This window comes from Psittacula echo, assembly GCF_963264785.1.
Source record: "Psittacula echo genome assembly, chromosome: 4".
Taxonomy (NCBI): Eukaryota; Metazoa; Chordata; class Aves; order Psittaciformes; family Psittacidae; genus Psittacula; species Psittacula echo.
In genome coordinates, this window is record NC_137738.1 from 3,388,460 (window position 1) to 3,404,860 (window position 16,401).

Consider the following 16,401-nt stretch of genomic DNA (forward strand, 5'->3'; position numbering starts at 1 on the left):
AAAGCAACATATTAGGTACCCGTACAGACTAATTTAGTGTGCCTGGAAAGGTTTTGCTGTACTTGTACTGTGGGCAGACATGCACATCAAACTTCTACTCACAGCAGCCTAAACTAGGAGCCTGATTTTATTTGTCATAACACAGTTGAATTGCAAGTTTAAGGCTTCTGCTTCATTGAACCGCAAGTTGTGAAATGTGAGTTATTGTGTTGTCAAGAGCTCCGGATGAACATAACTCTCTTGTGTGAAAATAAGGCATCTGTTCCCTATAGCTGTATTGTACCTGAAAGCTCCATTACAGATATCTCAGAATTGTTTTTACTTTAACACTGGAAGGAAGAGACTGGTGCTTATGGCAGTGGGATTCAAAGGAGCTGCCTTCAGGTGACATTTAATTTATCCACCTTTTCTTGAGTATGGATCAGTTCAGCTCAAGCGCCTCCATTCTGGTTTCCTTCTCTGCAAAACAGAGATAATGTTTGCCTACTCAATAGGGACACTTGGTAGTGCAGGTGCTATTCTTTACTAGGGCTAAAGGATTCATGTAAGTATTAAGATGTTTCAAAGTCCTTGCAAAATCTGATTTATCAAGATACGAACTCACTACATATTCCAGAGCAATACTTAAAATTTGGTACAGTGTTGTTACTTGGAGCAGGTGGGAAGGCCTTTCATTCAAGTTGTCCTTGAGGACCTCTACCTTAAATAACAATGTATCAGAACTTGAATTGGTTTGTCTGTGCTAATTTTTAATTTTTAAGAATGATTAGCAATCTTTGTCTAAAATTTGCATACTCCAAACTGTATGTTCAAGAGTGTATGAATTTAGATCATCATTTATTCAAATTCAACAGAATGTTTTGCTATGAATTATTTCATGGGTAAGAAAACAGGAGAAGCTTTAAGAAATATGGCTGGTTTTGCTCCTATGAGTATTAATTCTGCTAATTTTAACCGTATTGTTTTCCAGGGGGATCAGATATTGAGTACCTAGATTTTTATAAGCCAGTGGTGTGGTTCTGGATCCTTGTTGGCCTTGCCTACTTTGCAGCTGTCCTCAGCATGATTGGAGACTGGCTGAGAGTCATATCAAAAAAGACAAAGGAAGAGGTAAGAATGTGTTGAAAGAGGAAGAAATACTACTTTTTAAAAACTTTGATTAGAATTCAGGGGTGCTTATAGCTGCTGTTGCTCTTAGAGGATAGGTCAAAGTTGTTCATGTAGAAATCATAAGCTGCAGCTCAAGCTGCAGCAAACTTTGTAAGAGTCTAAGCAGACAATGATTTTTACATGGCTGCGTATAAAATTAATTAAATTTATTAAGTGTATATGCACAATTGCACCTGACTTACAGGAAAAAAAAGTCTCTAAAAAGATAGTTCTGGGCTAAGAATGTAGCCCTTAATTTCTGAGCCGAAAGTAATTTTTTTTTGTTTCTATATGGCATGCAGGTGTGTAAAGGAGAAATGCTAAATCACTTAATATTTATATACATTTCATTATTTTATAGTGATTAGGGAATGAGTGTTATATATCATGAAAGGCATTGGAATGAGTTATTTAAATGTGCCTGGCTGTATTTTTCCGTATCTTCAGTGGCATGTCTAGTTATTTGTAGTCAGGTGCATTGCTTGTAGTTCAAATATATTTTTACTTGTAAATGTGTATTTATCATTCCACCAATGCTATGATACCTTACTTTAAATTTTGTCATTTAAGAAAATATCCCAGTTCCGAAAATGCTAAAGGATAAATAAAATTTTCTTTGATTGCAGCTGGCACAGTTCAGGTTTTACTGAAAGTTTGAGAAATAAATGAATTTTGGTTTTAGCAACATAGTATTTCCTTCTAATATGCAAAAATACCTTGTTCAGGCTTGGCTCTGCTGCATTTCCTCAGACACTGGTGACAAGGTTTAGCTCTTCACACTTCTTCCTAGAACTAATCTGGTCTTTAATCTCACTTTTTTTCATACTCTTATCCATGCAACATCTTACCCAGAGATCTTACAGTCTTGACTATACAATTGCACATAGCACACTGAAGATTCATTCTTGTTTAGTGTTTCATTATCCATGTTATTATAACGATGATAATATATTAAGAATGTTTGAAATTTATGTCTTGCTTTTATTTTATAGTGAAGCTATTTCAATGTAGACTAACCGGAAAATATTTAGAAAAACATTAATTGAACAAATGCATGGATTTCTGTAACACATTGAATACATTCCTGTTTTATAAAATAAAATGTCATTAGCTGGGTTATGCAACACAGTGCTATGCCAATCTCTATTTTCTCAGGGACCAGGAATGTGTTCCCTGTTTCATCTTTCTATTCTTTCTCACCTTTGTAGCCTAAACAAGCATATTCGTTTTGTCTACAGAAAGGAAAACATCATTCTTCAGATATATCCAAATTGTCTTGGCTGATGCAGGTATTCGTGATTTTGCTGTATACACATCTTGTGTGTTAGGTTAGACAGACGTAATCTGTACCATTTGTCCAAATAATCATATTACTGATGGTCAGAAATCACCCCCTATTCTTAACCCATTGTTCAGGCATGTCTAAGAATCCATACCAGAAAGAAAATGTTTTAGCAGTTTAAAAATGCTGTATTTCTGAAAATTAAGGAGACCAGTTTGAGAACTGAATTATGGCATAGCACAAGTTGTGTTCTAGTTAGAAAATATGAACAATTATTTCTGTATTCTATCCTAATGGTGCTTTGTTGGGAAAAAATAAAAGTTCTGTAAATATATTGCATTTTGTTATGAGATTGGCTGTGTATGAATGAAAGTGCTGTACAAATGTTCACTTTACAGGTAGTATTTTATGATACAAACTGACTGCTGCTTCTAGCTCATCTTTACTATCTGCCTTGGAAAAATTGAGTGAAGAAGCTGGGCGAGCTTAGTGGAAATGTAGTCATTAGGTCTCTTCTATGCCAGCAGAAGCCAGATGAGACTCTGAAATTCTTATATTGTCTGCTTTTTCATTTACAAGTAAATTTATGATCTGTTCCAGCTTCTATGGATAAAGATTATAGCAGAGAAACCTAAGTTCAAAGAGTAGAAATGAGTGCAATGGAAAAATCAAAGTTCTAAATGGTTTTTTAACTGTCTTAAGGAAACATTCTGTCAGCCCTTGGGGAAATAGCTCATTACATCTAAAAATGAAATCAGAAACAGTATCATATATTGAAATCTACAGAGACACAGAGGCTGTGATGAAATCTATAGGACTCTGAAAACTAAAATGATGTAATAAATGTCCTAGGAAATAGAAGGCACTGAAAGCCTTCCTTCATGAGCCTTGCTCATTGTGGATATCAGCACCTGCAAGTAAAGATTTTCTGCAGGATTTGTATCATACCTTTCATGAAGAAACAAACTAATAGCCTACCATGGTTTAGGTACAGGAGGGAACAGATCATTTAATACCCACTGGTTGTGTTGGCTTCAGTGGTCCAAGACTTGAGGGCTGGTATCAGCCAAATCTAGTGAATTGTACCAGAGTGCAGGATGAAGACGGGGGGTTACAAGTGTTGAAAAGCCCCTCTCTTTACTTCTCTATAATAACAAAAACTGTGTATCAGTATCTCTTTCGATAGGCAGCTGCAAAAATCTTCTTTTTGCCTTTTACTATAGTCTGAAGTAAAAAATGGTATCTCATAGCATATTTAGGATGTATATTGTGAAAGGATACTTCCATATTCCAGAAAGTGGGCATGCTGATAATCAATATCACATTGTATCTATAGTCCTGTTTACATTTTTTCTTAATGTTGTTGCACTGTTCTTAAAAGCAGTTTACGTAAGACTCTAGGAATAATGCATTTCACCGTTTCAACAAAATAAAGCATCTATTGTTTTCAGGATATTACCAGTAAAGTTTGCCCCATGCAAGTGGAACAAAAAGAAAACAATCTGATCAGATATGTACTGATCCACAATAATGCTGTATTTGGATATTAAAAATCCAGATAACTGGAATGACTGACTGCCAGTTGCTCAGGTGGCTTTTGTCTTCTGAGAGTTTTGATGCCTTAAATGGGGAGGAAAGTGAAAGACAAGTAGAGTCAGAAGTGGGAGTTTTAGAAGGCTATGTCTGCTGCTGAAAGCAGTTCATACAGTAGGATAGATGAAGTGTCAGAAAGTCACTGGAACATGCTGTGTGCTGTAATCTTAAGTAGGTGATCTGCTTCTGAAGTTCAATTTCAGCTCTACTAGCTTGCCTTAAACTCTCTCCTCTTCATTATTCTCTAGACTCTGATTAGTCAGAGCACTTTTGAAGTCTTTTGATTTTAGTCTTTTTGAAAGGTAACATTTCAGCAGGATTTTTTTCCTTCTCATGTTTTGCTTCAGCATGCAGCAGCTTCTGTATTTCAGTATTTCAGTGTTTCGAGCACAAATACCTGTCCAACCAAGAATCCTAGTCATGTGGGCTGTAAACTTCAAATTTGTTTTGAAAATTAAATGCTTCTGTCCCTTGGCCTCACAATAGTCTCCTTAAGCTCTAGTCCAGACCCCATTCAAGTCAATGGAGATGGGATTCATCTCCAGTATAGATATCAACATCTGACCTACCCATCTACATTCCCTTTATAGTCAGTGGAAGGAAACGAGTGTTTCTAGCATGAATCATCTGAATTTTTAAGGCATCTACCATATGAATTGCGTCCAGGAAGAGCCTGTTATTTTTGCTGTGTACCAAGAATCCAGGTTGGCTTATGGTAGACATTGGCTGAGTTTGGACAAGTGATTTTTCATGCTGGGTGTCTGTCTTTTGAAATGAACAATATGAATCCAGCTTGAAAAACCAAACCTAAAATTTAATGAGAAAAAGCACATTCACTTCTTAAAGAAATTCAAGAGGCAATTGTTATCTTTTATATTTTATAAACAATTTTCATTTGTTTATAAAATATAATTTTTATAAATAAATTGAATTTGTTTCTAAACAATTCTTTTAAATTTTTACAAACAAATTTGACTCATCTGAATCATCGTTTAGTTTAATCTTCTTGGCATCAGCGACAGAGGTGTCACTTATGTCTGTCAAAATAGAACTATGCTTGTCATGACGATGCCATGAAGATTATCTCACCCTCACATATTTGTTGTCTTTTCATTTTACTAGATTCAGGCTAAAGGTAATCACTCAACATAAGGTCCCAACCTAAAAAGAACTTGAATACATCTCTAATCCCCCAAGGAGGGACCCTAAATGTAGGCTGTATGCATGAAAAGAAAAAAAGAGTGGACTCAAGTGAGAGAGTTTTGCAAGGTTTTAGTGAGCTGAACTGGCAAGCAGGGGGTGTGACCAAGGAGGAGGAAGGATAAGCTCTTCCAGTGGTGGTGAGCTCTTAACCTGGCTTTTGCTCTCTTAAGAAACAAAGTCTTTTCATTTAGAAATGAAGTTGGTTAAAAATAACTGTTCAAGGCCAGGTTGGACAGAGCCTTGGGTGCCATGGTTTAGTGTGGGGTGTCCCTGCCCATGGCAGGGGGTTGGAACTGGATGATCTTAAGGTCCTTTCCAACCCTAACTGTTCTATGATTCTATGACTATGAACTCTTCATCTTGGTGATCAGAAGCTTATTACAAAGGTGTGGGACAACTGCTGATCCATTATGCATTGTTTTAAGTGAGATGGATTGGCTTCTTTTGAAGAAAACAGTTGTTTGGGCTTTTCCTTTTCTTACAATAAATCAAAACCAACTGTTGTGGTTCTAAGAATTGTCTATCCACAAGTTCAATGGGTAGGTCAGGCTGACTTTATGGATGCCTGTTCCTAGAAAACATGAAAATATTTGTGGGAGACAGTCATGACGTGAAAGCAACTGCATGTAAATTCCTTTTGCAAGGCAACAGTTGATAGGGGTGGCACAATTCTAGGATATGCAAGCAAGGGATAACTGCATTTCTGTAGGAATGCTACAGAAGTCATTGAAAGTACATTACCAGAAAACAGACCCTAGATCTGTGATCTAAACTTCGGAAAGAATGCAAAGAGCTCCAAAAATGGCACAAGAGCTATCTGAAGAGAAATTCACATAGCATTAAGGGGTTTTGTTTAGTGCATCCAAGAAGTACAGAAAAGTGTATTTGAGAAAGAATAGCCACATTCAAAAAGTAAACACAGCCATAGGTCTAACTAGTCAAATTTGACTAGTGAAAAAACAAAACAAACAAAAAGAACCAACTCACCCCTACAAAAAAACCCAAATCCCCAAACAAATCCAAGAAATAAAAGATGGGAGAAATCCCTCCATAATGTCTCTGAGCCTAAGATGTATTAAGAGTGGTATTGGTGTAAGGAGAAGGTGGAAATGGCTGACCTGGTTTTGAAGTCAGTTTGATCCCTTCCCTTCTCGAGAGCATAAGTCATCCTGGTGGTATTCTCAGTCTTCCCCTAGCAAGTCTGTAATACTGAGTTTCTGTACTGATCACTCTCTTACAAATACACTGTAATACTACGTGCAATAATGAATATGAAAGAACATGTTCTGTGAGTCCCAGGGAAACTGATCTGCTGATGGCTTTTGACACTTTTTTTGTTTTGAGATGTCTTTCCTCATAGCTTTGTGTACTTTAGACATGTGGTGGCTGCTCAACTTCAGATTCAATATGCACACACAGGTAACATCTGCACTGTTATCATTTTGGGGTGGTTTATATTTATATGGCTTATATTTAGATAATGTGCCTTAGCTAGGCATATTGAAGCCCTTTAGATGTGGCTGGTTTGTTATTAAATATTGAGTGCCAGCTCCTAAATTGATGCTGATGTGGTGCTGATTACAATAGAGCTGTGCTGCCTAAATGCACTTCCCTGAGCAGCATCCACACTGTGCTGGCTGAGCAAAGGGGCACTGTCAATACCTCACCTGCCAGCCCCTATCCCTGGCCCTGCTTTCCCACCAGGCTCCCCCTTGCCTCACTGTGCAACTGGATGATTCAGGGGAGATGGAAATGCATCTACTGAAGGCTGATTGCAACCAGGTAGTGATGGTGAGAGCTATTGAATTTGCAAAAATAAAACTGGAGCAAGTGACTTATACTTCATAGCAAGATAAATTGATTAAAGAGAGCTCAGTTATAGCAGTAGCATTTCTTGGAGCTGATTATCCATGAGGATTCCCTGAGGGTACATTATCATGGTTTATATCAGGAAATCTTGATTTTTGGAGACAAGATGTAATCAACCCTTTAGGTTACTGTGACAAAGATATCTAATCTAACTCTATTGACAGAGTGGTACTGAAACTGGAATCTGTTAATCTTTGGGATTAACATGCTAATCTTCCTGAAAACTTTATTTTTAAGCTATTCTCAGTGCTTGCTTACTGTTAGGAAAAGATGCCCAATATGTGTCAGTATGCACTGAGTGTGTATGCATTTAATTAATAGCTGTCTTGTGGGCAGCTCGGCAGAATACCCTTATGTCTTTAACAAGTTGTGTTGACAGTGAGGGAACTGTTATTGCATTAGAGAATTAAGAAATAAACAGTTTTTACTGGGACTTGACCATGTAGCTACAATAGCCATTCTTTACTCAGTACCAAGTTGTTTTCTTTAATATATCTTTATAAGCTCAAGAAGTCCAATGACTTGATGAAATAGTCATTGTCTCTTTCCTGTGGGAGAAAGTTGAGACAGTCTTTCAAGTGCCTGTGGCTTGGGTTTCATTATGCTTCTAGTACAATTCTTAATGTTTGCTATTTCTGGCTGCAGCAAAGTCATTGGCTGGATAGTGCAGACAGAGAATACAGCCTGTTCTCCTGAATCACCTTAGGCTCAGCTTTCAGGGAACTTAAATAGTTTCTTGTGGTCAGTACAGGTGGATGTCATTCACACTCATCTAGTTGAAAGAGGGGTTGCATGGCCCTCTGAGGTAGAAGAAACAACTAAATAGAACAGCTGATTTTGATAGGAAATTTGCCATCATCTTTCTCTTGCCTTTGGAAGTTATTAATAAGGCAGAATATTAGGGACTGAGATAATTAGGCTAATAACTTGTGTACAGTATTGAGACACAGACAAGCAGCTTTATGCAAAGAGGAGTCCGAAGCGTCATATTCAGTAATAGTTCAGAGGAGGTACCTAGCATAGAAGTGTTCATATTTGTGAGGTATGATAAAATGAATGTGGTGACTGTTAGTATATCTGGTTCTGGGTTAGTAGACAAGGTAAGATTTCTTTTATTATTATTGTTTTTATTTTATAGGCTTCCTGGGTTTATTTTTTTGAATCAGACCATGATAAAGCAAAAGGGCCATTTCTACATCTGCCATCCGTCACATCTCCACAAAACATATTCTCACATCTGCCACAATAGATGTTACTCCACAAAAAAAATAATCACAATTCATGGACTCTCTGCATTGCCATTGGAGAATATGGTTTGTTTCATCCCAGACATCAGGTGTGCTTATGGAAGTTATGTGGGTGAAACCAAATGACTGTTGCTCACCAGAATGAATCCACAAACATTACTTATTACAGGACTGAATAATCCAATTTCCAGTGGGGGAGCATTGTTCCGAAAACATTTCTGACCACCATGGCTACAGAAACACAACTGTCTATGTAATTGAAATGTTACAACTTAACAAAATAGAATCTTTTCCCTTCTAATATTTGCTTGAAAAAGAGGGATGTCAGGGGAACAAAAAATAAGAAGTTCCTTACTGCTTCATTTGTGCCATTCGCTTTGAAATTAAATCTGGTAGCTTAAAGACCTGGTGTAGATGAGTTCTCTGCTACAGTTCTGAGATCTTGATAGATGAAGGAATAAAAAGCAGTGGTTAAACACCTGGGAAAGCTCAGCAGAGGTATCCCATTAGTGCATGGGGTGTTTCTAGGTTGCTTGTTGTTACTATTTTCCTTTACCTTTAAAGACACAGATCACAGTCTTCTGTCCGCAGATTACAGCACTGTGTGTTTTGGATACTTACTAATAATGCTATAATTACAAAAATCATAGAATTATAGAATGGTTTGGGTTGGAAAGAACCTTAAGATCATCCAGTTCCAATCCCCTGCCATGGGGAGAGGTACCTTGCACTAGATCATGTTGCCCAAGACTTTGTCCAACCTGGCCTTGAACACCACCAGGGATGAGGCGTTTACCACTTTTCTGGGCAACCTGTGCCTCAACACCCTTACAGAAAAGAACATCACCCCTTGTCCTATTGCTACAGTCCCTGATGAAGTCTCTATCCAGCATCCTTGTAGGCCCCCTTCAGATATTGGAAGCTGCCCTGAGGTCTCCACATAACTTCTCTTCTCCAGACTGAACAGCCCCAAATACTTAAAACCAGATAACTGGCATAGCAATTTATTTAGTTGGGTTATAAATGAAATTTCCTTAATGTACAGGGAATGCCCAGGGTTCAGTAAAAACATCTGTGACACTTTTCTCTTCTGCATTCCTGTCTTCTCTATCCTGTGGATAACTGATGTAGTGAACATAAATTTGTAGCCAGCAGTAGCTCAGGTGGGACGAGGTGGTGTATGCTTACCTGGAGCTGCAGGAAATGGCAGATAGAAAAACCTACCCACGCAGGGAATCAACCCACTCAGAGCTGCATTGTTAAACCCATCAAGCCTCTCTGTACCTGCATTTCTTATTGCAATTTTTAAGTGGGACTTGGAGAACAATTCCTCCCTGAATGCTGGATGAGTTTCTTGAAAGCTGAGACATAATGTTATGTACTCTACTCTGCTGCCTGGGTAATGTGACATGTTCATGTTCTTTCTAGTTTTCTCTCTGAGTAGTATATCATAGAGAGGTTAATTGGATGTATTATTTTTAAGTATCAGAAAAAGTACGTTGGAGTGGAAAAATGAAGCCACGAAACTTCAGAGAATGCATTAGAGATAAATGCTAGAAATTATATGCTGAGGAACACATAGAACATTAAGAATATCTGTAAGGAAGGTCACTTTTTTCTTCCTAAAATGCGGTCAGATGGATATTTCCAGCTCATCCACATGCTCTTTTCTTTTTGGCTTGCACTGATTTGGCCATCATAAAATGCATGAGCCCTGTATGCCAAAAGGAAACAACAGCAAGCACAGTTATGAAAGAAGGGTAGACATTAACTAGAAATGTTTTAATTTTCTTGCATAGTGTATATAATGCTACCTTTTTTTCTCCTGATTTGGTACTTAGGGTTTGCTCCTCCCAAGTTTACCATAACATTCATGTCATGTATTTGAGTTCCATCCAAGCAAGATATGTCTCTTCCCACTCTGTAAGTAGATTAACCGGTTCTACTGTAATATTGGGGTTTTTCAGGAATCTTCTGAAAGAAGAGAGTGAAACTAAGGTGAAGTTATACAAGTGTATATTCATTTTGGTCTATCTAAGGACAACCTTCATTAGGCTTTTGGATTTTTTCTGTTTGAACACAGATGTGGCTTAATTCAAAGCATAGATTACTCCTGTAAAGGTTGTGGCTACATGGCTTGTGCTGTCCAGACAGCACTTAATAGGATGAGTGGTATTCCTGCATGGTGAGCAGTTTGATTTGTATAATTACTTGGATATTCGTGTGGAGTCTCCAGAAAGATCCTCAAACTCCTGACAAGGATAAGGAATTAGAGTAAATGTACTGACCAATGGAGCAGGTGATTCAGTATCTTCAAATGTGTTTTTTGGCTGGTGTTTTTTTGTTTGTTTGTTAACAGTAACATCCTTTTGGACATACTTATATTCTGGGTTATGCTGTTGGCCTCTATTGAAGCATGGAGCTCAGCTAGAGAATGAGAAAGTTAAAACATGGTGTTGATGAAAATGAATAGAGTTTTTGTCTCATCTGTGACATTGGTTGAGAGCTGGTTTTAGGTCATTATTAATTTAGATGGGTTGCTTATGTTTTTTCCTAATTCTGTCAAATTCAGTATGTCTGTCTTTAAATGATGCTGGTGATAACATGTGTGCACCACCTGGGAACTGTTTGGTCATTCCGTAAGTTCATGCAGTGCTTTTTTTGATGTATAGTTAGAAACAGACAACCCTCCCCCCCAAAAAAATCAAAAGTTACTTTAATAGAAATAAGTAGATATGCTTCTAAGTTGTTCAGAGGCTCTTCTTCATTATGTCCTAATAGAGTAACTGTGACATTTCCACTACGGGGAGACAGAAACATCTTAACATAGACATTTAGAGATGCTACTAGAGATGACTCAGGGTATTTCAGACATCTCCTGGAGCTGCCAGATATGATCCAGGCCCATCTGCAGTGGTAGCTGCAGGCCAGGCTGCCTGTGCTGGGCAAGGAATTGACTCAACATTTTTAGGGAAGTATCTTATTTTGTGGTGAATTGTGCTGTGTGGAATATTTTACTGTGTTACCATTACTGTGTTTCCTGAATTTGTCATTGAGACCTATCTTCCCTAGCTCCGTAAGGGTATTGCTGCTTAAATACCTGATAAAATTCCTAGCTCTTGATGTTCAAAGTACAATGGTAATAGGTTAAAGTTGATACTCCTTGTGAACTATGTCTAATAACTTTCAGTCTAATCTGGATTTTGATGTGGAGGAAGCCAATCTGGGAACTGGGCTAGGGACTGCTTCCCTGTTGCTGGTGGCATTTCTATTCCCAGAAGTTTAGGTGTGAGCATCATCATGGGATTAGTGTTGCTTATTGTGTAGCTGAGCCAAGTGCTATCACTGTGATGTGTTTTTCCTATTACTTTTGTAATACTTTGTCATGCAGCCTTATGTAAAGTACCTAGTTATCAGTAATTTCTGCGACTAAGGCCTCATCCTCATGCCCCATTGTCCAAAATATGGCAGCTGGAGACTCTACAGAGCTGTGTGCTGTAATGAGGAAGGAGAATTGGAGAACTGTAATCAGTGGTTACAATAGGAAGGTACATTAAGATTATCCCCTTTATTTGAGTAACATGGGCAACTGGCATTTCGACCACTTTGAATAAGACATTTTGTGACTGTCAGCTCCCAGATGAAGAAGGGCTGAAATGCATTGTGATAAAATGTCATATCCTAAGGACAGAAAGAACCTGAACATATACAGAAATGACCTTATGGATAAAGGAGAGAGCAAATTATAAGAGCATGTTGCTTATGACTACTGGTTGTTAAAAACTGCATATTTCTTTTCCTATAACCTTTTTTGCCTGAGCCCGTAAGTGCTATGGAATTCGGAGTCTTATTCTGGAGAGATAACATTTTTGAGTGCATTTCAGTTCACACAAAAGCTAGGGGCAGAAAGCAGTAATCTGGGGCAGGCATAGTTCATGCAGCACTCAAATTCTTGTTTCTCATGCTGTGCCAATTACCTGTGTTTTACTACTAATGCATTTTCAGTTCTGCTTAGAAATAGCACTACCTTTTTTAGCACCATAGCTCTGGTCTACAGGTAAATACAGTTGAGTCCACCATGTTCATGTTCCACATTACCTTTAGCTGAAACATGAGCCCCTCTCCAAAGGCATATCTAATGATGTTCTTTAGCTGGCTGCATAAACTTGCTTCCCAAAAGAAATACAACTGGAATTTAGTCACCACATATCCTAACAACTAGCAGGTTTAAAATTCTTCTGAATAACTTATGCGTGCAAGAGTTAAAATAGAGCAGCTTGCCCTGTACAAGACAGATCCATTACCAGCAGTGAGGTGAGCTGAAGGGGGAATTCTGCGCTTATCCTAAGGGTTACATAGACTTGCTTTCATCAGGAGCATGGCCAACTGTTTTTCTTTTCCTGAGAAAACATGAGGGAAGTGTGAATTGAAACTACAAGTAAAAACAAGTTTTAAAAGCATATGGGGAGACAGTTCAAGATGCTTGTAGCTTTCAGTAAGTTGCTAAGACACAATTTTAAACTTGCCAGTCTGGTAACATCGCTTGAATGTGAAAATCTGCAATGCCAGAGATGTGTGCCAGAGCAAATTAACTGGTCTAGCAAATGCTTACACAGCTGGTGAAGGGCAAAAATGTGTAGGATGAAATAGGAACACGTATACTGGCTCTTTGCTCCCTTGGACAGAAGTATGCTTCAGACAGGGCAAGTTCAGGTTAGATATAAGGAAGAAGTTCTTTACTGTGAGGGTACTGAGGCACTGGCACAGGTTGCCCAAGGAAGTGGTAAATGCTCCATCCCTGGCAATGTTCAAGGTCGGGTTGGACAGAGCCTTGGTTGACATTGTTTAGTGTGAGGTGTCCCTGCCCATGGCAGGGGGTTGGAACTGAATGATCTTAAGGTCCTGTCCAACCCTAACTATTCTATAAGTCTATGACCCTGAGCAGCCTGCCTTTAGTAAAGCTGTGGAGAATGACAAAGTTGCCCAGGGGTGTGCACTGATACAGCTTATCATATTTTTATTACTTGTTTACTACAAATAAAAAGATTGCAGCAGCTGAAATGTTTCAACCTTTGGAGGTTTCATTATTTTCAGATCAGAAGTGCAGTGTGTCTGACCCTAATTGTGCAACTTAAATACCAATAATCATTCAGCTGGGCAAGTCTTCTGTGTATTAAGGATAATATCCTTGTTTTAGAAAATATACGTAATGGTTCTATATTAGTCATCTGTGTAACTCACTGAAGCTGAGACAAATATAATAAAAGGACCCCTGGGTAAAGAGGTTTTGTTTTGCTTCTGAAAGGGGAAATTTTTCCTGAAACCCTGTCACCTCTGGGTAGGCTGCTTATCTTTTACCATCACGATATTCCTGTTTTTCACTGCACTGCAAAGCATAAATAAGCCCATTGGTCACTTTTCTCTGATGGCTTATCCCCATATTTCTCTGTTTCCTTTTTTTGTGCTGGTTTTTATTAATTTCTGTGCTCACCAAGTCTAAGCTTGCCTGCTAATGATTGAAATTCTGGACTGAGCAGTGCCAATTAGACTAATTTGTTTAAGTGGGTTAATTCATCTGAAATGCTTTGCTTTGGAACAGTCTATCTTCCCTGTGCTGTAACTTCCACCTATTAACTGCCTACAAAGCAGAGATTTAAAGAGAATCAATCTCTTCGCTTTGCAGTTATGACGAGATAACCTTCTCAAATGGTGCCTCCTTTAGTTACTTAACTTCATATTGTAACAGGAATTTGGTTGAAATATAAGCAAAAATAGAATCGTAAAATGGTTTGGGTTGAAAAGGACCTTAAGATCATCCAGTTTCAAACCCCTGCCATGGGCAGGGACACCTCACATAAACCATGTTGTCCAAGTCCCAGTCCAACCTGACCTTGAACACTGCCAGGGATGGAGCATTTACAAATTCCTTGGGCAGCCTGTTCCAGTTTCTCACCAAAATACAAATAGCCCATGAATTACAAGGCCACAGTTCACCTCAGATGATTATACGGGTGAGCTGCCCAGTCTACCTCATGCTGTAAGTGAGTTAAAATAAAGATAACGTGGGATTCCATGCCAGCAGCTGCCTTTCTCCCCCTCCTCAACCCTACCCTCAGAGTTTGAGCTCATGGGAATCTCCAGCTTTCCTAGTACTAAAATATTGAAATGGTGGAAAGAAATCTTACAGAGTAAAGATGATGGTAAAGTGAAAGTAGGTCAGCCTTTCTATAAGGCAGTCAATGGAAGGATATAGAGAACTGAGTAGGCAGCAAGGATCTGCATACATATATGAAATTCTAGTAATGGCACAAACTGGTAACTTGCAGTCAATCTGACTGGAAATCTGCACATAACAGGGGAAATACCTACCTCCAGGGTGTAATTGGTAACAGCTCCCTCCAATTGTCCAACTGAAGGCAATTGCCTTCAAGCTGCTGTTTAGTAGGTCGTTGCTGTGGAGTCAGTGGTAAAAGCAGACATGTTGCTGACATGACTGGAACTGTTGCTGTATTGGTGCCATGTTTGAGCAAGCACAGAAAACAGGGAATACAAGCAGCTGATGTTTTCCTCTAAAAAAGCTTTTCTGTCCAAATTCAGAAAAATCTTTGCCAGGTCTGTCTGGATCATTCCAGATACAGTAGAACTGCTCTTAAATAACCCTGCACCCTAGTAACCATACATAACACAGCCCAGACTGCTGGGATTTCAGCATCCCCTGACCAGCTGGGTACTATGCAGCTGTCAGGGCTCTGTAGCTTTCTTCTATTGCTGACCGTCTATAATTAAAAAGAAGAAATATTAGCAGACAAGACTTTTATTGTGGTTCTGAATTGTTGTTAAGTCTTACCAGTGTGACATTTCTTTTTCAGTTGCTATCAATAAAAGAATGAGTTCGTGACATGAGAATCTGTGCTGGCAGCAGCAGCTCTTTGGCAGCCTAAAGCCACATTGCGCTTTCACTGGGCTCTTGAGACTAAACAGTGCCTGAAGTCCTTGTAATGCTTCCTTTCTTTTTTTCCTCACTTTTACCACAGGTAGGGGAATTCAGAGCCCACGCTGCAGAGTGGACAGCCAACGTCACTGCAGAGTTCAAAGAAACTCGAAGACGCCTGAGCGTGGAGATCTACGACAAGTTCCAGCGGGCTACCTCTATCAAGAGGAAGCTCTCTGCAGAACTCGCCGTCAACCACAACCAAGACCTGACTCCCTGCAAGAGAACCCTATCAGTCAACCACCTCACCAGTGAGAAAGACATCTTGCCAGCTCTAACAAAGACAGACAACATTTACATGAATGGGTTGACACCGCACTGTGCAGCAGAAGAAATAGCTGTAATTGAAAACATTAAGTAGCCATGACTTTGGATCCCAGCCCTTGAGAAGCTCTTGGCTGAGACTAGCCATATACCTTTTTTTTTCCCACCCTGTCAATGATCAATGCTAATAGCATTTTATATGTGTGCATGAGTTTCACAGAAACTACAGTCCAGAGTTACCATCACATCTCTTCAAAGACAAAAAGAATGGCACTTCTGTTATCGAAAGATGCTGGAACAAACAACATCTTCTGCCTTTATCTGCCCAGACTGTTTATCACGTCTCTTAATGTGCCATACGGCCTCAAGAATGAATCACATTTGTTTATGGTAACAATGTAGCTTTGAGGGATCAGTCCTTAAAATTTCAGGGTCTACCTTACTGAGCCTAGGAATGGACCATTTCTGGACTACAACACATTTGTAAATGGCAAGAAATGCTTATGCAGCCTTTTACCTAAGAAATTTTTGTCAGTGCCTTATCTTTTGAAGAACCAGAACCTCTACAGTTCCTGTACGGTTTTTGTTTGTTAGGTTTTTTCATGAGAAATGTGTTTCATTTGAGCTTTCATTCTTCTTGAAATGATGGTGTTTTAAAAGGTGTCTGTTGTGAAGATACCAACCAGCATGAATGAATGCCAAAACTCAGCAATCATCAAATGATGATCTTAGCTCTAAATTTAAAGGCACTGCAGTTTCAGAAATTGAAAACATGTCCCCCAGAAGCATTTTATTTTACTCAG

The 16,401-nt window shown here is 38.8% G+C and overlaps 1 protein-coding gene across 1 annotated transcript in view; it reads left to right on the forward strand.

The window, feature by feature from the left end:
- KCNK2 (potassium two pore domain channel subfamily K member 2) overlaps window positions 1-15,695 on the forward strand; it is a gene marked incomplete at both ends in the record, with an annotated part of 102,637 nt that extends 86,942 nt beyond the window's left edge. The window contains 2 exons of the mRNA XM_080616685.1: window positions 971-1,110; window positions 15,378-15,695. Of these exons, the coding sequence (XP_080472811.1) occupies window positions 971-1,110; window positions 15,378-15,695 (458 nt within the window). The remainder of the gene's footprint in view (window positions 1-970; window positions 1,111-15,377) is intronic.
- Window positions 15,696-16,401: the final 706 nt, after the last annotated feature.